The sequence below is a fragment of the Bradysia coprophila genome, unplaced genomic scaffold (assembly GCF_014529535.1).
Source record: "Bradysia coprophila strain Holo2 unplaced genomic scaffold, BU_Bcop_v1 contig_151, whole genome shotgun sequence".
Classification (NCBI taxonomy): Eukaryota; Metazoa; Arthropoda; class Insecta; order Diptera; family Sciaridae; genus Bradysia; species Bradysia coprophila.
The window spans coordinates 7,143,709-7,166,772 of record NW_023503423.1 but is presented as its reverse complement, the minus strand read 5'-3'; the positions used below and the strand labels follow the sequence as shown (position 1 = coordinate 7,166,772).

Here is a 23,064-nt window from a genome sequence, read left to right as displayed (position 1 = left end):
GTCAACCTCGGCTTCGTCTCGGGTCGACAATTTTCACATCTATTGCGCAAAATTTCCATTTAGACACCTGTTAGCAAAATAGCTATTTTAATTCCTTCTCGAGCCCAAAATTTGAAATTTTATCTCGTACCCAAGCCATTTGTTTTGGCAATCGAATGATTGTAATATTATTAACCTATGGTATTGGTCTGATGCTCTCACTTTCCCTGGTTTTCAAAAAAAAATATTTTCTGGAAAATTAAGGAAAATACTGGAAAAATTAGGGAAATTAACTTCTGAAAATGATCACTGGATTAACGATTCTATTTATTTCCATTGAACCAAAGTGCTGTCAATGCCGGTTTTCTGTGACCACGATTCCAATACAGCAAAAGCTGCCCAGGACGGATATGCTTTAAAACTGGATCTGGAAACATTAACGTCAGACGTTTTACTCAAAGGAATCATAAAAATCATCCATGACCCGACATTCCGACAAGCCGCTAAGTAATCATTATTTCGTTCGTAGATAGAGTCTGTGCAGATTCATTAAATTTGAATTTTCAGAATTCGACAGAAGTTGCTGCTGGATCAACGACATTCTCCCATTGAAACAGCAATTTACTGGACAGAATACGTAATCCGTCATAAAGGAGCTTACCATTTACAAACTCCTGCTCGTCATTTAAGGTAAAACTGAATTTTTAATTTTTGAGCATGACAAGAAAATTCTCGGAATTGAATCTGTTGATTTAGCTTTCTTCAGTATTACCTCATCGACATAATTGGCAGTCTAATTATTTCGATGTTCATCGTGATTCGTTTAATTAAATACCAGGCCAAGCGATACAGTGCACAGTCGAAGCGGATAAAGGATAAAATGAATTAAAAATGTTATGTTCAACTCATCGTGCCATGGTATTTCAGGGTACTTTCTGTGCAATGCGGTTTTTTTTTTCTTAGAAGTTTCATCGTTCAATTTTTATATTTTTTTTTTAAATTGGTACACCAACCAAAAGTGATAAGGCACATAAGTTTGTTGATTTTGTTTTGTTGTTGTTTCCCTTTTCTTCAAAACATTTTTAAATTGTAAATAGTAAAAACTAGGCCCCACCACTTGGGTGGGTCATTTCCCTTGACTGACTATCAATACTTTCAATAATTCCAGTCCCAGTTGTCTTACCATTTTTAAAAAATCTGTTGTTTTGAAAAACACAAAATTATAGTCAGATGAAAAAGCCTCTTAGTCTCTTTGCTACATCATCACAACGCTTTTAAAATGGCATATTTCTTGCCTACCTCTTGAATAAATTAAACTCGTGTGAATTACGGCCCTCGCTTCGCTCTGGCCGCAAAGTTCACACTCGTTCAAATATTCATAAGCCTAAGCATGGAAAATAGGAAATTATAACACGATGTGATCAGGAGAGGCATTTTTGAGTATGTTATACAACTGAGAAGAATACAAACAAACAATACTTACAACGATTGAATATTGTCTCCTAAAAAGCGCAATGAGTGGAAGGTCTAGCGAAGTACGTTTAACTCCTGATATGAGTCTCCTATATAGTCTACTAAAGGCGCTGAAAAGGTGGCGTATTTCTTGCCTACCTCTAAAAAAATTCTTTTTAAGAATACGGATTTCACGCAAAAATTGTCGTATATCCCAGATTACTAGTCCAATTAAATTCCAATGTTCGAGTTTAACCACATGAATTACGCTACTGGTCGAAATTGATTTTTGAAGCCTCTGAGAATTACTCGAGCTATCGGTTTCTCAAGCAAGCAAGCAAAAACTCTTTTGGGAAGTACTTCTTAATTGTTAGACCAGAAATCCAGAATTTCACAACTCGTCAAATAAGAAATTTTTCTGGAAATCCGTTGCAAAAATGTCGTCGTATAACAAGTTATGTTTACAATTACTCCAAACTCACTACTCCAATATAACTCTGTCAATTAAAACAAAAAAATTGAAAATCGGGTAAAAATTACTCAAGTAATCGCGCGGTAACAAGAGAAAGCGTCTGTGTAGAATTTCTCCCATCTCGTTGTTCGAACATTATCCATCTGCAAACTCAGCCTCAAGAGTTTCAATCTACGTCGATTAAGACAAAATCTTTGAAAATCGGATAAGAATTAGGGAAGTTATCGCGGTAACAAGGAATAAAATTCTCTTGAGAATTACTCCCATCTCATTACTTCAATATTGCCCATCTACGAACTTAACCTCATAATTTTCATTCTCCGTCGATTAAAACCAAAATTTTGAAAATCGATAAAGAATTACTCGAGTTATCGAGTCCACAAGAAAAAGCGTCTGTGTAGAATTTCTCCCATCTTGTTGTTTTAACATTATCCATCTGCAAACTCAACCTCAAGAATTTCAATCTACGTCGAATAACACAAACAATTGGAAAATCTGATAAGAATTAGTGAAGTTATCGCGGTAACAAGGAATAAAATTCTCTTGAGAATTACTCCCATCTCATAACCCCAATATTGTCCATCTACGAACTTAACCTCATGATTTTCATTCTCCGTCGATTAAAACCAAAATTTTGCAAATCGATAAAGAATTACTCGAGTTATCGAGTCCACAAGTGTACGGACGTTTTCTGTATTTAACGTTTTTTGCCAATGTAGAACATTTTCAAAATATCAAAGTGAACTTAGCGTTACGGACATTTAAGGGTATTTTCTTTCATAAGACCCTGACTTTCAGTCAAGGGAACTAGATAACAAGTTGAGCACGTTACAGTGCCATGTGAAGAAGTCAACAGCAGCAATGAATATTTTTCGTTTTGAATATTTAATCGGATTTTCTTTGATGTGAATTAACGTTAAATTATACAACGTGTACGTTAAACCGTATCAAGGCACAGTAACTGTTCTGTTCCCCTTATTTGTTAGGATACTACAAAGCATTATTATATCATAATAGTCATTTGTTTGCCGAGTGAAGAAAATGCTCAATTTCAGCATAAGCAAAGTTTTACGTCGAATCACTCGAGTTGGAATGTTCCATTTTCTTCGCGAGGTGAACACGTAAAAAGCCCTAAAAAATACCGACCAACACACATATTACGAAACGAACACATAAATAACAATTTTTCAAAATAGAAACAAGATGACAGCTCGGGGAGAAATTTCTTTTTTTCTTCCCTCAACTGCCAAAAGTTAATCATAAAAGCGATGCAATTTGCTTCAGCTGTTAGTGGTTTAGTGGTACAAGTTAAGATGTAACAGAATTTTATAGAGGCAATGTAACCCTATTTATCGCCGACACCTTGTTGAAACTCTTGAATTTCTTGAGTTAGTTATTTGGAACAAATCATCAAATATATCATTCCACGTTGAACATGTTGTACAAAGCAATTGCAAGAAATTTTCCGTATCAGAGATCTTCATTGCTGTTGTTGTGAACGTTATCATGGCATTGGAACTATTATGTTTCCATTTTATAGACACGCTTGCCGTTTCAAAAAGTTTAATGAGTTTGCTTCAATTTGAAATAATTATCGCATACCGTGTGTATGTGTTGTGTAATGTCGTTATTGCTGTAATATAAAAATTCGTCCCAGTGAATTTACAATCAAAATTTGATTCCTTCTGTGATGTTTGCCTATTGCGATAAAGTACCTCAACACGCACCGCAGTTTATACTCGTATTTGAGTGCACATCTCGTAAAAACTGCGGTGAGTGATAATGTACTATTTATTGGCCGCACAAAAAACCATGATTTGTTGTGATGTCTAATTTAATTTAGTTTTTAATCCACCAAATCAAGTCGATTTTATTGAACGCGTTATGTGGGGATGTAAACCGTTATGTGTAACACTATTTAAGACGAGGGTGAAAAAGAAGTTTTTTCTTCGAGAAACTAGAAATTAATTTATTTTTGTGATTATGAGTTTGTAAATAAATTTGTATATTGAATATGAATCAATATGGCGTTTCCGAATTAGTCGAGGACTTATCTACTCGAAGAAAAGATGTCACACCTATTGGAGCCAAAGTAAATGTCTAAAATGTTCAAAAAAAACTGGAGAAAAACTTCACAATTTCACAAATTTTTGAATGGTTTGTATAATTGAACATGAGATATCATGAAATATCTTTGTCGAAAACAATAATCCGGGTTGGTGGACAATGCCATCCAGATTCAATCCAAAAGCCCCGAAAGCAACGGGCGCTTCTTAATCGAATTTGAATGTTCTTTTGATATTTTTGGATATTAATCAGATCGTAGTTCTGAACGCGGTTCTGCAAAAAAATTTGGATTTTCGACCGCATCATTCGCTGCACTAGAGTGATTACTGGAAACGTCATTACGGTTGTTTTCGGTATAGGCGGTAATTCTAATATATTAATAGTACAACAAAATGGTTACAACTTGTCTAAAGAAACGAGTAGAAGCAAAGGTCGCCGATTTCGATATCAAAGGAGCTATAAGACTGTTGTGTTCGGAGGACACGTTTGCTCCAATGAATCAGGATACAGTTGACGCTTTAGAATCTAAACATCCGCCTCCGTCTCGTTCTTTAGTATTTCCATCTCCTCCGACGAACGAACTCAGTCTACAAGTTAGCGAAGATGATGTGAAACTTTCAATAATGTCATTTGGCAGTGGTTCATCAGCAGGAATGGACGGTTTTTATCCGCAATATTTTAAAGACTTAATTTCAATTTCAGCCGCTGACGCAGGAAAAGAGTCTCTTTCAGTTATAACGGAACTTACCAATTTTATCCTTCGTGGTAAAGTAAATGATGCAATTTGTCAATACGCCTTCGGTGCTTCTCTCTGTGCACTTATGAAGAAAGATGGAGGAATCCGCCCAATCGCAATGGGCCTATCGATCAGACGATTAGTTTCAAAAGTCGCTTGTTTACACGTTAACGAAAAGGCTAACGAATTTCTGTATCCTCTTCAGTTGGGAGTTGGTACCAGGCAAGGTTGTGAAGCTGCGGTACACGCGACTAGAAGCTTTTTATCAATTAACGCTGGCAAGTTTAAGGTCCTTTTAAAGATAGATTTTAGAAATGCTTTTAATTCAATTGAGCGAGATGCTATGTTGAATGAGGTAAAAGAAGTGTTTCCTTCTCTGTATCCTTATCTTTGGCAATGCTACAGAAATTCTTCGCTTTTATTTTTCGGTGAACATACAATATTGTCTCAGATAGGTACTCAGCAAGGAGACCCTTTAGGTCCTCTTTTGTTTTCATTAACCATACACAAGTTAATTAAACGTTTAAAAAGTGAACTGAACGTCTGGTACCTCGATGACGGAACCGTATGCGATGATCCGGAAATAGTATACCACGATCTCGAAACAGTGATCAGTGAAGCGGATAAAATTGGTCTTAAGATAAATCCTTCGAAATGTGAATTGTTCTTCTGTTCAGGCTCAGTTGACGAAGAAATTGTTTCGAAATTCAATGATCTTTGTCCTGGCATTCGCATTGTAACTAAGGAGGATTTGAATCTGCTCGGTGCGCCAATTTTCGAAGAAGGTTTTTTCAAATTTGCGGGAAAAGTATTGAGTAAATTGAGGGTTATGTTTGAACGCTTAAAAATTTTGAATTCACATACGTCATTATACCTTTTACGTAACTGTTTTGCTATTCCGAAATTAACTTATTTAGTGAGAACGTCTCCTGCTTGGAAATTTGCTGATTTCCTTTCAGCTTATGATGGCGAAGTCAAAGAACTTTTGGAAACGATTCTGAATGTTGATTTAGATAACAAACAGTGGACGCAAGCTACTTTGCCTATTAACTTTGGTGGTCTCGGAATAAGAAGACTACAGGACATTTCCTTACCGGCTTTCCTCAGCTCTTCATTTGGTGTTAAGGGCCTCGTCTCTCGTATCGTAAATTCTCACGACGAGGCCTTTTCCATTAGATTCGATGAAGCTTTAGAGAAATGGAAAGGTTTCAATGTTCATGTACCTTCTTTGAAGTCCTCACAAAAGGCTTGGGATCTTATCAACATTCAACGAATAATCAAAACGAATTTAAAATTTACCTCTAAGGTTGATTTAGCACGTTTTCAGGCTTTACAATGTAAAGAATCTAACGCCTGGCTACATTCAATTCCTTCTTCGAATATTGGAACTTTCATGGACAATAATTCTCTCAGAATTTGCATTGGGTTGCGTCTAGGATGTAACATATGTTCAGTACATCATTGCATATGCGGATCTCTGGTGTCTCCAAAAGGCTTACACGGCCTCAGCTGCCAGAAAAGCGCCGGAAGATATCAACGTCACGCAGAGCTTAATGATATAATTAGTCGTGCTCTTTTATCATTGCATGTTCCTAACAAATTAGAACCAATAGGTTTATCTAGAAATGACGGTAAAAGACCAGATGGCGTGACGTTAACACCTTGGTTCAAAGGAAAACCCCTCGTTTGGGACGCTACTTGTGTAGACACCTTTGCCGACTCTTATCTATCGAAAACATCTAAAAAGGCTGGAGAACTCGCTAATACTGCAGCATTTAACAAACATAAACATTATTCTAATTTAACTTCTAGTAATAATTATATTCTACTAGCTTTCGCGGTAGAAACCATGGGCCCATGGAGTACAGAATCAAAAAATTTCATAGAAAAAATTGGATCAAAATTACAAGAGATTAGCGGAGATAAAAAATCAAAATCATATCTGATACAAAAAATTTCTATGGCCATACAACGATACAACGCCAGTTGCATAATGGGAACCATCTCCGCAGAAAAGCCTTTGGAAGAAATTTTTTATTTGTAATTTGTTATCTGTACTTTAAAAAGATACAAGGTTTTACAGGTCGGAATGACGGCTAAGCCTGACCACCTTTCCTTGTCAAATAAATCAATAAACACTTCAAAAAAAAAAATGGTCCCATAAGTGCAAGGGAAGCTGGGGAGACGTCGGTGAAGACTCGTTTGATGTAAGTGTTATTTTGTCCCATTGACCATTAGAACATTTTTGGTAAGACATTCGGCTATTATTGTGCGGTAAAGAACATAGCATAGTAGAGTAGTCCAAATTAAAGGATTAGGCCAGACTCACGAAAGGAAGATAGTTCACAAGATCAGGAAATTGATATTTTATGAAATTTATGGAGTACTTAAATGGGATTCACTTATGCACGGATTGTTCGAAGACTGCAACAAACATTTTGAGGGATGACATTAGAAAGAAAATAGTTTTTTGATAGGTAAATTTACCTTTCGCCGAAAAAAAACTGGCGAAAGAAAAACTCGTGGCTTATTGATCAGGGATCAGTTTTGCCGCAAGGATCAGTTTTGGGCCCGTTGCTGTTTTTGATTTTCGTCAATGACTTAGTGGAACAACTGAAAAGTAATAGCCTTCAATTGGCGGATGATCTGAAGATTTCTCGAAAAATCGAGTCCATTGAGGACTGCATTGCGCTTCAGGAAGACATCAATGCGTTGTGCCAGTGGTGTTCTTTCAACAAAATTCAATTGAACGTGAATAAATGCTCAGTTCTTACGATGACTCACAAACCGGTAAAAATGATCTATGATTATGTCGTCTCTGGCGATGTGTTGGAAAGGGTTGCAGTGAAAAAAGACTTAGGCGTTACTTTTGACGAGAAATTGAGCTTCAACGAACACATCGACAGGGTTACAAGAAAGGCGTATCAGATGTTGGGCTTCATCTTCCGCTCTTGCAAACGGTTTCGTAAACCTGACAGTCTCATTACTTTGTACAAAGCGTATGTCCGTAGGCAGGTTGAGTATTGCACGGTGGTATGGTCACCGGTTTATCAGAACTCCATTGAAAAAGTCGAAAGAGTTCAGAGTTCAGAGGAAGTTTACGCGAATGCTTTATCGAAAGTTCAATTGGAATTACGTCGATTATCCACAACGACTTGCGCGACTCAAACTTCCGATGTTAGAATCCAGGCGGTTCATTTCTGATGAAATTTTTCTATATAAAGTGGTCAATGGTCGTTTCACAGTTGCCTTGGATAATGATGTGGTCTTGTACAATTCACTTCGTCCGAGTAGACATGAAGCTCCAACGTTTTATCCGGCAACCTATGTATCGAGCATTGAGAGTAATGCGCCGATTATAAGAATGCAATCTAATCACAATGATCTTTTTTGGACATTTTTCATACATCGCTTAGTTCCTTCAAGGCTAAAGTTAAGAATAAATATGTTATGTGATTGAGACATTTTCTTAGTCGGTTTTTTGTTGTTGTCGAACTTGCTATATTGAAATTGATTCTGATTTCCTTTTGATTATATTCTTATTTTTTGTATTTTTTCTTTAATTGTTGATTCTGTTATTGGCTGTAACAGGCTGTTGAATTAACTCAATAAATAAATAAATTGTGGAATTAGTAGAACATTAAAAAAAAAATCCGAAACCAGTTGAATTGAGAAAAACGACTTTTGCGCTTTGCATATTCATATTATGTATTTAAATGGTGAATTTAAAATTGATTCATAAATCTATCTATCTACTGTGAACAGTTTTAGACTAGCCTAAGTGTACGATGCCAATTTTTTCTTAAAAATAATTCTTTCACGAGTCACTCGTTTTTTCGTTTTAAGAACTCGATTACTTAATTAATCATCTAAAGCTGAATTTTTGAATTTTATTTTTTAATTTCATTTTTATTCATTAGCTTAGTGGGATCGAGGGTCTCATGCACTGTAACTTTATTGTTGACACTTTCAGCATCACCGTCCTTTTTTTCCACTTTTGTTATTGGTGTTACTGTAACTATGTTCTGATTTTTGAAGTGCATATACGCTGAAAATCCTGTACCGAAACCGCCAATTAAGATGCATAGCCATTTAATCAGGCCCACAATTCTTAACACTCTGAAAATGAAAAGAAATATTTTCAATCCACTTACGTTCCCTAGAGCGTTTGTTGCAATTTGTAGTGGTAAACGTTCCGGTACATGGGACATAACTTACAAGAACAGTCGGTATTTCAGTATGTTGACATAGGTTTTGTTCAGTGCTGCACTTTCTTCAACCCAAAATAATGGCATAACAACTTCTGGCAATTTTTTCATACATTCAACCTCTGGCACTGGCACGATATCTAGATTGAATTGTAAACGTTTGGCAGCATTGACTGGACTCCCAGTAATCTGTAATAAGTTAAGTTTTAACACTTGAATTCTAGATTGCGTTCTTTTAACCGTATACCGTCTCAAAATCAATGTAAACTGCATGTTCAGACGCATTTGGTGCCAATCCTGATTGGATTTTGTAAAGAAGAGATGGATCAGCGTTCAAGAAGTGGGGCATGCTTACTACGATAGGAGCTCCAACACATTGAAACATGTTCAGTGTTCCTGGAAGATGTTTATACCGATCACAACAAATCTAAGTAAACTTGTCCGACCTACCTGGCCTTGGACAATCATGTGGTGGATCTAAGCAATAACATTGCAGTTTCTCGTTCTTTCTAGCATCACCAAAGTCTAAACCGAAACGGATAGCTGGGATACCTTGAAAGTTGGAGTCTGGAAAGAAAAATTCTGAAGTAATTCCAGAGATTTGTCGTTGAATACCGACGAAGCAATATACCTCTTTCATAGTGAGCTCCGATCGACAAGCACAAGCTCGGCTCGTAGGCCCATAAACCATCCTCTTTCTTTAATCCTGGGGGAAAAATTGTCGAATCGGTACCTTTGTAGTTATTACATTCGTCGCCGCCCCAAACATCCATTTCCGTTTCGTCGTTGAAGGTAATAACCCGCCCAACGTCACGGAAATTCTTAATACCACGAAAGACTTTGTACATACCGATTCCACTTCCGTTTACCTGGACACAGATTCGGTTTTTTCTATAGAAAATTTCGTAAACGCAATTCCAACGAACACTTACGGCTCCGAATATTGAGAATTTGTAAATATTTTCCCGGTCAGTTGGTTGGATAGCCTTCACTTCGCCAGAACCAAATACTGAACAAGTTGCCTTGGCCTCAAATTCTTCCGACGTACAATCGATTTCTATGCCATCGAATAAATAGTCCATCACTCGCCCCGTCCAAAATGGATCGGTTGGGTTATGAAAGATGCCGTCTATGGCTTTACTTACTAGTGGTAGCATTGGTTTCTTGTCAACGTTAGTAGCTAATGCCATTCCCTGGAGATAAGTCAATGGAAAAAGGAACATCAAATGAATACAAACTAGCAATAAGGGCTCTATGAACGTACCATTATCAGTGAATGAACAGTAGTTATAATTTCGTTACCATTGAGCCCTTTTCTGGATAAGTCTGGTCGGAAAATGAACGTATTTTTCATGTTGAATGTGAGCGTGTCGTCTTCTTCGTTGTCAGTCATATCGAATTTTTCTTTCCATTCCCTGGACCGTAAAAGTGATAAGAAAGCGCACATTTTCAGGACGTGATATCAAACTTACTCAAAATAATAGGGACCGATTTCTTGGAGCATTGGCTTAGCCCCCTTCGTGACTTCGTCTTTGTTTGTTATGTTGAAAATGTACATTCGAAAGTCAATCGGAAAAGGAACTTTGGTATAAAGTTCCCGAATTTCCGTACCAGGTTTCAGACCAATTTTCTGGAAGATCAGACACGTGACAACATTTTACTGATATCGGAAATATATTGCAGGTAGGGACCTTCGCTATCAATCCTTTGAATAGGGACGGGAAAAGAGCATAACCGAACAAAATGCCAAATAGGAACACGCCACCGAAGATTGCTGAATACTTTTTAAAATTTATCTCTCCAAAAATAGATTGTAGAGACAACTCGTGGTCTTTGTCTGGCTGCATGTTTAATGTCTATAAATAACTGGAAAAATATAAAAGAAATTTCAATATCACCACACGTCTTTTCCTCATTGGTAATATCGTTTCCTCAGTAACTAAAAGTAAATAAGCATCTATCAGTGGTCCGTCGAGATTGGGTTCGAAACTGGATGTTTCCAATGTTATTAAATAATTTAAAGCTAGCCAAACTACTCCACATAACAAAGACTCATCGTTGCTGGAAATTTTTGGTAGGAAAAATAAGATTGTTCGACCAGGATCAATTTTTTCGGACCACCACTTTCCAAAAACATTGTGATATCTTCATTCGTGTTCAGAATTTAGAGGTTCACATATCTTAGTCGTAAAACACTTAAAATGAGAAGAAATTAACCCAAAATTAAGCATTTTCTTCAATAACTCAAACATTTCAACTTTGATGATTTTTTCGGCCCATCCTGTATTTTCCACAAACTTGTCGTATTTAAAATTCTACAATTTTTCCCGAAGAAAATTTTTTATCTTTCGAATTCTCTTGATATTCAATGAAAAGTGTGGAAAAAAACACGGATTTTTGGGTTTGAGCCGCCGCCAAAAGTTATTGCCTCGGATCTCAGTCTGGTACCCTAAATTTTCTACATCAGTGTACTATACTCTAAAACCTTATAAAGATGCTATTATCATCTCACTCACAGATAAAAACAGTGGTAGAAATTCATTTAATCGCTACTATAAATTCACTACAGCACCTGTTCTGCATCGAAAACAACACTGTGTAAATTACTAATAGCTTACCTCGTAACTTGTAATCTGGTAACTTACTCTATTCTCAATCAAAATTTTTTACTATGCCATAGCTATGAACTCGAACACACTAAACAATGAAAAGATGATCACTCCTAAATGTACGTTCAAATTCTATGTTTGAGAAAACCTTTCAATGATTTGACAAAATTGAAACAGTTACTAAACAAACTTGAAACGTTCGATAAACATTTTCCACACACTTGGAGTGAGTATGACAAAAAGAAACTGCAACTCCTATAATTTAACTTGACCTACACAGCCGATCGCATCATGCTATTTAATATGTAATAATAAAATCTTTCCGAATGAAAGCCGCACTAATCCATTCGAGATTATTGTGGTAACGCATTTACGTCTAGTCGTTTTACTGTCTTGTGAAAATTGACGGTCATTAGTGGAAGCTAGTGCATGTATATTGGTTGAAGACAGCCCCTTTTAACGCTGATAGTGCAATTTCTTGTCCGTTATTCTGTTACACTTTTTATTTCAATTTCTAGTTCCACTTTCTGTATAAATTCATTAGTTAAAATTGTTAAAGTCTTTCAGTGAAAAATTTTTAGCCCCGTACGAAGTACTGGGGGCTTATAAGATTAATATGCCGTTTGTAACACGTCGAATTGGAAGCAGACAGTAAGGGCAAAGCATTTGGTTATGTTCATAGATGACGAATCCGCAATAAAAACAAGGCATCAGAACAGTCGGAGCGTTTGCTGCGACTTAGCCCCGTACGACCCGTAATCCTATTTCGTCCGTAACCATAATACGTCCGTAGCCGTAATACGCCCGGAACCCTAATACGTCTACAACCCTCTAATGCGTCTGTTACCAAAATGCAAGTCAAGTTGGGCATGGTCAAATTTACTGAAAGTGTTCATTTTTAAAATTGCGCATAGCGCAATTACGAAAGCCCGTACGAAGTACCTCTCAAATAAAACCAACAATTTACGACATTATTTTAGAAACCCAAAATTTTTTGCCAACTTTCCATTGGGTATTCAATTACCACTAAAATAAAACAAAAACTAGCAAAATCGGATGAGATTTACTCGATTTATGTGCAAAAAACACTTAGGGCCGAGTAGCGGCCTTAGTCCAAGGGCCCAAATTTGAAACTTTTTTCGCCACGTTCTTTTCGGTATTCAATTACCTTCCATAAAAAACTAAAACTAGCAAAATCGGATGAGATTTACTCGATTTATGTGCAAAAAACACTTAGGGCCGAGTAACGACCTTTGAGCCCTCCCAACAAACCCACGTTGCATCTTACCCAAAAACAATGTTCAGCAACTTTGTTCTACTCGTCAATACCTTTCATTTGATATATCACAAGCAGCCATTGCGTGCGTATTTCGGTAGATATCGTCGAAAGACTGAAAAACACCTATAGGGCCCTAGCTCTGGAAGGCCCGACCCTACCATGCCCATTTTCGAACTTGACCTAAATTTTTTCGATACCAATCGGGGAAAAAAAGAATTTTGAAAAAAGGTTGTGATTTACATTGTTTTTGTGTAGGATGCAACGCGAGCTTGTTGGGAGGGCTCAAAGGTCGTTACTCATCCGATTTTGCCAGATTTAGTTTTTTATGGAAGGTAATTGAATACCGAAAAGAACGTGGCGAAAAAAGTTTCAAATTTGGGCCCTTGGACTAAGGCCGCTACTCGGCCCTAAGTGTTTTTTGCACATAAATCGAGTAAATCTCATCCGATTTTGCTAGTTTTTGTTTCATTTGAGAGATAATTGAATACCCAATAGAAAGTTGGCAAAAAATTTTGGGTTTCTAAAATAATTTCGTAAATTGTTGGTTTTATTTGAGAGGTACTTCGTACGGGCTTTCGTAATTGCGCTATGCGCAATTTTAAAAATGAACACTTTCAGTAAATTTGACCATGCCCAACTTGACTTGCATTTTGGTAACAGACGCATTAGAGGGTTGTAGACGTATTAGGGTTCCGGGCGTATTACGGCTACGGACGTATTATGGTTACGGACGAAATAGGATTACGGGTCGTACGGGGCTAAGTCGCAGCAAACGCTCCGACTGTTCTGATGCTTTGTTTCATGTTACACTTAAGAACAGTGCGGTGACAATGGAATAGAATGGGAAGCTATACTAGTCTGTTACAATTAAAGTGGTGGTTAAAATAGTCATCACACCAATACGAATTTCAGTTAATGTTGTGCTGAAATTAGCAATTGACTTTTCACAGTTTACCATTGACGAACGAGTCATGATTCACCATAAAAGCCATTCTCAAAATAGAATAAGTGTAAAACATGAACATTGTACAGTGCCTGAAGGTAAGGAATATTTTTTTGTATCTTTTCAACAGCCGAGTCTTAAGATTTATTGAAAATTGTCACATCAGGAAACTCTTTTCTCTAGTCGCCAATGGTGGCTTTGTAATGCCACCAAACAATGAAACAAACCACCAAATGCCACCAAACAATGTAAACTTTGAATAATAAATCTGAGACTCAGTTCCATACTCGAATAATTCCGAGCACAGGAAAGCTTTGACCAAAATCTCACATAAATAAAAGGTAGACAAAACACGTTCCAGGATATGCACACTACCACGTTTTTCTCGTCCACAATTACATTATTCGTGAACCATGACTTGCTCGTTGAGAGCTCAATTCAAATAATTCTATAGAACCAGCCGTCTTTAATCTTATTTTTCATCTTAATTCGCTCCCGAAATATGAATTATCTGTAGGCTTATCTAAGTTTAACGGTAGCTGGCTACTCACTCGTATTTCAATTGAATCTTTGTCACAAATAAAACTCTTTCCTCTACTGGCTCTATGAACGTTAACACTCTAAACAACGGTAAGACCTCCGCTCCCAAATGCGTGTTCAAATGCGACGGTTGAAACTTATCAACTAACTGAAAAATGAGTTGACGAAAAATTCAAACAGTTACAATACAAACTTGCTATTGAACTTGAAACATTCGATAAATATTTTCCACACACTCTTGGAGTGAGTATGACGAAAATCGTACTCCTATAATTTAACGTGACCTACACATATGTAATGTCTGAGTAATAGATATGCAACGTTTCCGAATCAAAGCCGACCGTTTACATATATGAGAAGATGTAATATTTATGTGCATTTACGACACGTCGCCTAACCCTATTACTAAATTGACGGTTATTAGCGGAATATAGTTCAAGTATAGTGGTTAGAAACCAACCCCTTTTAACGCTGATAGTGTACTTTCCTTTCATTTCATTTCTTTTATACCGTTGCACTTGATGAAGTGGTATGTGGTGACAATAGAATTTTAAATGGAAAAAGAAATTGTCTGTCTCAATTCAAATAGGTGGTTAGAATAGTCACCATACCATATTCGGGTGGAGCCTATATAGCAATATCATACATACGACGTACGCCAAGGATGTTAATGCAGTAATATAGTCAATTTATTGAAAATATAAACATCCGTGTATCATGGCGGTTGGAAACCGAAAAGCCTTTACATTCCTAACACCTATGATTTGCGCTCTCTTTCCTCCCAAATTCCGCCTTCAGTTTCGTTAAATTCTGACCACAAAATAGTTCGGTGTAATTGGCACCCTAAACAAAACGTACGGAAAGTTCTTCGAAAGAAATTTTAATACCGTGACCCGTGACAATAGAGTTCGAAGCCAATTTTAATGCCAAAAAACGTTAACTGAAACCGTTTGTGTGTGATCTGTAGATTTGAATGTTAGATGAGTGATTGTGGCAGTTAAATGTCCATTCCACTCAACAAAAAGTACTCCGTGAGAGAGCCGTGAGAGAGCAAACTGTCAAATAAACAATTTTGTCTCTCACACGGAGTTCTTTTTTGGTAAGAGGAAACTAAGGATTAGCGTACAATGATGCGCTTAGAAATCATATGTAGTCGTTGTGCGTTAGTTATATAACTTGAAAAAGTGCAAAGGAGGTATGCTGCTACTCTATTCAGGTAAACAAACATAGTCGCCATTTCTGTTTTTAAGCCAGGAGGCATTTATAGTTATTTGTGTATCTGTTTTGGACGATTGTTTTTAGGCAATTTCGCGAGTTGTAAATGCGAAAGTGCCTAAAATCAATCGTCCATAACAGAAACTCAAAAACATTTTCATGTAAGGGGTCGAAAACCAGAGAAAAATCTCAAAACTCCCTCATTTTCGGCCCGACACATGAAAATAGTTATTTACGTGTCGATTGAGGAGGCCGAAAGAGTTACAGTCTTTGACATTTCAAATGTCTCACTGTCATTTTTTTTCAAAGAATGTCATTGCGAATTCGCAATGACACAATGAAATTCTCAGAAAAATTTGACAGTGAGACATTTGAAATGTCGAAGAATGTACGTATTAAGTTTTGTATGCTTGCTAAGAGGACCGAAAGTAAGCAAATGTCAATTTGAGGGGCGAAAGCGATAGATTTCGCCCAGCGAATTGACAGCTTTTCTTTTGGTCCTCTTAGCAAGCATACAACACAATTTTAACTGACCGTCTAGTCATCTGTTTACGACAATGTTGAAAAAGAAAAGAGACGAAATCTGGCTGTTAATCCTTTCTATAGTAAAATGTTGGGTAAAACCAAAGAAGTAAAATCATTAAACATAAACGATACATTTAACAAAAGAAGGAACAGATTCAGCGTAACCATTTACCCAATACCCTATACTGTGTACCTTGAACCATGTATCATAGTCATGGCTTTTGTGAAATAGAACGGATTGAATGAATGGGCATGGATTTAGTTGAATAACATGACCCATGTTATTTAACTAAATCCATGCCATTTGGTTAAACCCATTAGATTTCACAAAAACCACGTCTATATTACAAAGACATGCCATTCTGAAAATGGAATGCCTACTAAACCATTGAAAATTTACATAAACAAATGGGTGAGTTCCACATTGCATTTAATTTGATGAGAATCAATTACATCAATCTTGAAGCAATAATGTTCAATATACATAAACACCGTTAAATCCTCACTTGGTATTCAAATGCATTTATTGCATTAATTACCATACATGTTAAATCTGATTGTTACATTCGTATTTGCAGACGCATTGTAAATGTACAACTTTCAACGCCTCAAAAATCTAGAAAAATTTCTGCTAATCTGCAACCAGTTTGTCAAGGTCATCCGATCCTGTTGCTAATCGGATAAGCTCCTCTCTTTAGTTTCTGATATTCCCGCATGAAAACCAGCTTCTTCTAATCTTTTTGCATCGACCGATATAACGACACAAAAGAATTGATTAACCCAAGTGACAGGTATGGCCATGGCCAGTCCAAGCCTCCTACTCCGTTAAAAATCGACATATTACACACACTATGACAGAGAAAGAGCGTATCGAAGCAACCTATGGCTGAAATGCTCCTAATAATCTGCATTTTTACCCCATCTGTGTATGTTGGCCTAAAATACATAAACCCAAACGAGCTGCTTTTAGATAAAAACCGAAAATTTCCAATAATAATCAGCGAATGCGCCCATGTCGCAGGGATCCCGAGTAATTCAGAAGAATTCAAAGAACAATTTTTCTACAATTCTTCAGACAATAGACATACGAATAAATGTGGTTCGTTCGGATTCAATTTCTGAACGTGATAAATGAACACTATGCAGTCTAAGAACTTAAGAACAGGCAAAGGAACAGAAGGCTCATATCAACGCACTTCAAGCAAAAGTTATCACAGTCGACAACTGCCAAATTGAGTACTATTTTGTATGAAATGGTTTATTTACAATGTTTTACAGTTGTGTAACATACTGTCAAGTTTCATTACCCTATTTAGACTACCACTCATGCTTAGAGGTGTGCGCCGCCGAGTTCAGCCGGCGCGCCGCCGGCTGGAGTTACTCAGCCGAGCGCCGCCGCTGATACAAAAATATGACATCAGCCGCCGCCAGCCGCCGACTGTTTTCATCGGCTGGACAACAAAATAAGTTTAGGGCATCGTTCAACTAAATATCACGAATCACGATTTTAAATTTCTCCGATGGAGCTTAGCGTTTCTTTGAATGGTAGCAATCGCAAATCTTCGTTCTTAACGCGTTATGTCTTTAAAAGCATAATTTCTATTATTGTTTAGGTATATGGAATATTCCATCGATATAAACTTAAAACTAAATTAAATTAAATTAAAATCGCAATCTGCCTCAATGTCATATTACAAATATCTTGTGTTGAATTTGTATTTTTTGAAAAGAAATTTTAGTCGACTCTTACCTCTCCTTGCATTTCAAGAAGAGTTTTTTTTACTCTCTAGTGAGTCACTAGTGACTTCCTAGGACCGCCTAGGACAGTCTCGGAATTATAAGAAGTAACTATTACAATCCGATCGACGCTATTCATTCCACATGCATTACCAACTTTACGATTTACGTAGTTATTATACATGTTCTTTTTTGAGTGATAAAAATTCCACTCAATGAGCTGTCGATTTTTTTATGTTTTCTGTTTCTTTCCTTGAAGAAAAGACCATGTAGCTCAGCATTTTGTCTGTCTTTATTTCTGCCAAATATTTCGCGCATCACATTGGATGGCATCTTCAGTGGCTGTAAAACATACAGTATTTATTATAACGTGTAAATCGTATGTGAAATGAATAACGTCGATTGGATTGTAAATTAAACTAAACTAAATTTTTTAAAGCTCTGGCGATCCACAAAATCTGCATTTTGCAGACTTATCATTATATCTCGTAATTACGTTTCCATATAGTTCTGAATATTTTGCGCTATCTGTAACAATATGTCCAGACCTACCTGTGACTCTTTCGAGTTACGTACTTTATGGACCATCCCTCTGCATTTTATGAAAAATAAACTCGAGTCGTACCTCTAAAATAATTAGTTTTTAACAACGAACTTTAGAAGTTTCATTGTTCTTTCGACTATTAGCAAACCCAGTTTATTTATCTTCGAATTAAATTTTCAAAGATTCAAAATTTGAAAGAAATGAAGTTGGTCGAGTTGGATAGGCGCTGGATTTATGATCCAGGGGTTGCTAGTTCAAGCCCAGCTGTGGACATTATGAGCGAAAATGCTTTCACTTCAGATTTTGATGTCTAGTATGTTTCACTAAATAAAAATTAAACTTTGTTGGCTTTACATCAGAGTTCACAGGAACTCATAATTCTTGTATTAGAAATGAAGTAGGTATTCTTATGACTAACTATCTTGAAAAACATTGACTTTTCTATGAATTTTTAGATTTTTTTTTAAATTATTCAAAATATATCGACGCGCCGCGGCTGAGCCGAGCCGCCGAGAAATATCGTTTTCAGCGCGCCGCCGCCGGCACATCTACACTCGGCTAGCCGCCGCCGAGAATTTTTGACTGGCGCACACCTCTACTCATGCTAGAAGTGTGTTGCTCCTATGGGTAAGCTATTCTCACGACACAATTTTTCTTTTAAGTTTTGTTCAGAATTCTTTTTTACTAAAAAAAAACTACGGTTTATTCAAAGAAAATCCACAACTTTATTGAAAACCTTTGGAAACCCTTGTGAAAGCGCAAACGAATAACGGCCTCCTCGCATATTCGGTCATCGATTTTCTTTAAGCTAAGCCGACAGCGATAAGAGCGTTAGACGAAACAAACAATTATCCCCATGCATCAGAGGATTCACTGAACTATTTTCTAAATAACAAAATACCATCGATTGTTTGTTAATATCAATTACTTCAATAGACCATTAGCAGAACTTTTCTAAATAAGAGAAATTGCAATAAAAAATTAGGGATGTGGAATTAGTCGTCGCCTTTTCAATATCGTTCCTTTACGCTCGATTGTTCCGATTTTTCAATCGCCGCACTAAAAGCTTTGGATGCAATTTCATTGTCGTTAGATGTAACTTTCCCCTGTGCAACTTTTACGCCTTTGGTGATCTCACCGACATGACGTATCTTATAGTCTCCATACATAGCAATTACTGCACCGATCGGACCTATGAGTAGCGTTAACCATTTCACAGCCGTCTGAAATTTTAAGCCCCTGGAATTTCTGTGATTATTTTGCATGTTGATTTTATGAATTTCTTTCACTAACAGAAAGAGTTGATACTTCAGCATGTTAACAAATGTCTTGTTAAGGTCTGCACCCTCTTCTAACCATAGCAACGGAAATAACATCTCAGGAAGTTCTTTCATTACTTCGATTTCCTGTAGCGGCACCAAATCGATGTTCAATTGTATCCTTTTTGCGGCAGACATTGGCGTGCCGGAGATCTACAATTGAGAAATATTCAACAACCAGAAAATGGTCGAAAATTGAAGCGAAATATTCTCACAATTTCGAAATCTATAAAGTTGAGATGTTTTTCCTTGTCGGGTTTCAGTTCAGATTCGATCTTCTCAAACAATGCTGGATCGCCATTGCAAAAATGTGGCTAATAAAAAAGGTCGCATATTTTCATGGGCCAGAATTTATTGATATCACCTACCATCGATGCAACGATTGGTAACTCGGTGCATGGGTAAAGATCTAAGGTTCCTTTCGGTGGGCATTTATTGTTGCTGCAAAAACAGTACATCGATTCATCTACCTGAAAAAATTAGTAACAACAAAATATGCTTAAAATGCCTTAACCACCCACAAAGGCTTTGAGGCTAGATCATTACACTATACTAGTCTCGCTACTTATGGTTCTATTCTTTAATAACCTTTCATTACCGAAACCTAGGGCCATCTAACAGTCGAATGCCGGTTCTCTCAACAATGTTTTTGCCTGCAACCAACGCACTTCAAGCAAAAGTGCTTCGTGTGACAGCTGCCAAACAGAGTACTACTTTATATGAAAAAGGTTCTACAGCCAAGCATATTTAGAATTGCCGTCTTGTTATAAATTTCTTATTTCTCCAACTTCTCTTATTTCTCCATGTGTACATGGAGTATATGGAGTATATGGAAAAATGAGAGAAGTAAGCAAAATATGAGAAAAACGAAATTTATAATAATGACGATACTTTTAAATGCGCATGGCTAGACTTTTTGCCAAAATATGCTTGATACACTGTCAAGTCTCAGTACTCTATTTAGAGTACCACTCATGCTTGAAAACGTTTAAATCTGTCTACACTGGGAGGGATTATTTTAAAAAATGACCTGCCGAAATCGGACGCATTTTCGAGCGAACTTTTTTATATGCAGCAGGTATATTGGTGCCAAAAAGGCCGTCTGAAAATCGCCTAAATAATCAAACTCTTACCTTACACATTCTTGAAACTGCTCGTAACTCATCAGTGGTGCATTTTATCCCCCACATAATATTTACACCGAAAGTACATGCAATTACGTTTCTAATGACACCATACACGACCTTATGCGTGTGGTCGTGTAGCCGGAGAAAAGTGCCCATTTTCGGTTTTCAATCACTTTTCGCTTGGCGCAAAAACATCGACGAATTTCAAAAAATATATTTTTGGCGTCTAGGGACCAATACGTATTTAGGCATATATAAAAAAGTCCACTGGAAAAAGCGTTCGATTTCGGCAGGTCGTTTTTCAAAAGAATCCAGCAACTTAAGCGAGTAGTGAAAAATAAATGGACGAGGTTCATTCTAATTCACTTCTAATCATTTATTGGGAGCAATAATGATCTACTCACTGCACTGTCACCAAAATCAGCAAGAAATCGAAGCGTTGGAATTCCGTGATATTTCGTCGGTTTCGCGTATTTCAATTGCATCGAACGACATATGCCAGCTTCGAAGACCCAAATTCCGTCTTCTTTCACCCCAAATGGAGGAAATATGGACGACTCTGTTCCACGAAGTTCGTTGCACTCATCACCGTCCCAAATGTCAAGTTCCGGTTCTCCATTGAATTCGATAACCTTTCCCAAATTTAAAATGTTTTTCACACCTCGGAACGTCTTATATCGACCGGCTTCGGTTCCATTTGCCTGTTAATATTGTTTTGCATATAGTTTCTGTTTATGCGTACAGGAGTCTCTATAAATTATCAGAATACCGCCTGAAACAGTGAAAATCGAAACACATTTTCGACGCCATCTTTCGGAGATACAGCCTTAACTTCACCAGTATCGAATACAGAGCAAACTGTTTTCGAATTAAAATCTTCTGAGGTGCAATCTACATCAAAGCCGTCATATAACAAGTCCATCGCTCTGCCAGTCCAGAAAGCTGTCTTCGGCTCGTGAAAAATATCGTTGATTGCTATGAGGACAATACAAACGTAAATTTTAGGCTTAGGTCTGTGCCCAGAAAATTTGGTTCACCTTTTGAAATCATTTCTAACATTGGAGCTCTGTCCCTGTTGATCGAAAGTGCTAACGACTTGAATTATTGGATTATCCAAATTAAAAATAAAATTTCCACCGACATGGTATGAGAACATGTTTCATTTACCGTCAATAATGGATTGATAACCGTTATCTCTTCGTCCCCAGTCAGTCCATTGGATAACGTTTGATTAAAGATGAAATGATTTATTGCAGTGAATTCGATTGTGTCGTCTGCAAGATCTTCCACTTGATCAACTTTGATTTTCCATTCTCTAGATGGATGGAACACAAATTTTACTTTGACAAATAGCGAAACGGCCAACATTGAATATACTCGAAAACATAAGGCCCAACTTCTTGTAGCTTGGGTTTTGCACCTTTCATAACTTCATCCGGATTGAGGACATTGAAAAGGTGTACTTTGAATATCAACGGGAAGGGTAGAGCATTGTACATATCACGCATTTGCGTACCATTTTTGAGAACGACTTGCTGTAAAATTACGGTTTAACGTGAATTGTCTTCGTTCATCATTCATTACAATTTTGGCCTTACGCTTCGAAGTATAGCTCTAAGAATCGGCGGAAATATTACCCAAGTGTGTAAAATTCCGAACACCATTAAAAAGATAAAACCAGCCGCAATTTTTCGTAACCGATTGCTCGGTGGGTTATCCATATTTCGGATTAAATTTCTAATATCTGACGGAACAAAGTAAAGACTTGTTTGATAAGAAATAATTTTAAGTAATAAATATTTGCTCTGTGAATCCAGAAAGGGTAAATCAGGTCTGTTCATGGCGCCTCACTAACGCCGTGACGCAAGTCCTAACATACTCAAAAATGTAAAAAAATAATTCCGCAGAACTAATTAATTGTTCTTCTTTTGAAAACTTTTTAATTCTCAGAAAGCGTCCACTTTCATACGACCGGCCCCGTCTAGAACTTTTTGACTTTTCCCCCTTCGCTCCTACTACCTCCGAATTATTTTATTCGTAATTTCGGGCACATCCATACGAGATATCACACGGTTAAATCGGTAAAGATTTTACCAACCTTTGTTACGTACTTTATTCGTTACGGCAAAACTTTTGATCTACTCCGTGGATTTGGCTAAATTTGGCTAAAGATATAATTCATAGAAACTGATTTGAAGGAATTTTCATAAGAGCCAATAATTTCGGAGCTTTGAGTGTTTTAAGCTATTGAGCTATGGGCAGACAGAAAGTTCGTTTAAAAGACAAAGTTATAGAGTTTTAGATTCTAGCCG

At 37.0% G+C, this 23,064-nt stretch overlaps 2 protein-coding genes across 2 annotated transcripts in view; one reads left to right on the top strand and one right to left on the bottom strand.

The window, feature by feature from the left end:
- Positions 1–1,600, top strand: part of LOC119074741 (UDP-glucosyltransferase 2) — a 29,385-nt gene extending 27,785 nt beyond the window's left edge. Inside the window, exons 8-10 of the mRNA XM_037181003.1 lie at positions 327–486; positions 547–669; positions 736–1,600. Coding sequence (XP_037036898.1) covers positions 327–486; positions 547–669; positions 736–868 — 416 coding nt within the window. The 3' untranslated portion in view covers positions 869–1,600. The remainder of the gene's footprint in view (positions 1–326; positions 487–546; positions 670–735) is intronic.
- Positions 1,601–8,590: 6,990 nt separating this feature from the next.
- LOC119074991 lies at positions 8,591–22,494 on the bottom strand. The gene is made up of 19 exons (XM_037181393.1): positions 22,351–22,494; positions 22,130–22,287; positions 21,920–22,067; positions 21,790–21,847; positions 21,522–21,727; positions 21,157–21,453; positions 19,994–20,095; positions 19,841–19,939; positions 19,600–19,778; positions 19,320–19,545; positions 10,606–10,770; positions 10,387–10,544; positions 10,179–10,329; positions 9,847–10,107; positions 9,546–9,783; positions 9,365–9,481; positions 9,162–9,310; positions 8,925–9,103; positions 8,591–8,825 (listed from the first exon to the last, which is right to left on the bottom strand). Exons 1-19 carry the CDS (start codon positions 22,471–22,473, stop codon positions 8,597–8,599), a joined length of 3,243 nt encoding a protein of 1,080 aa, XP_037037288.1. The 5' UTR covers positions 22,474–22,494; the 3' UTR covers positions 8,591–8,596.
- Between the last annotated feature and the right edge of the window lie 570 nt (positions 22,495–23,064).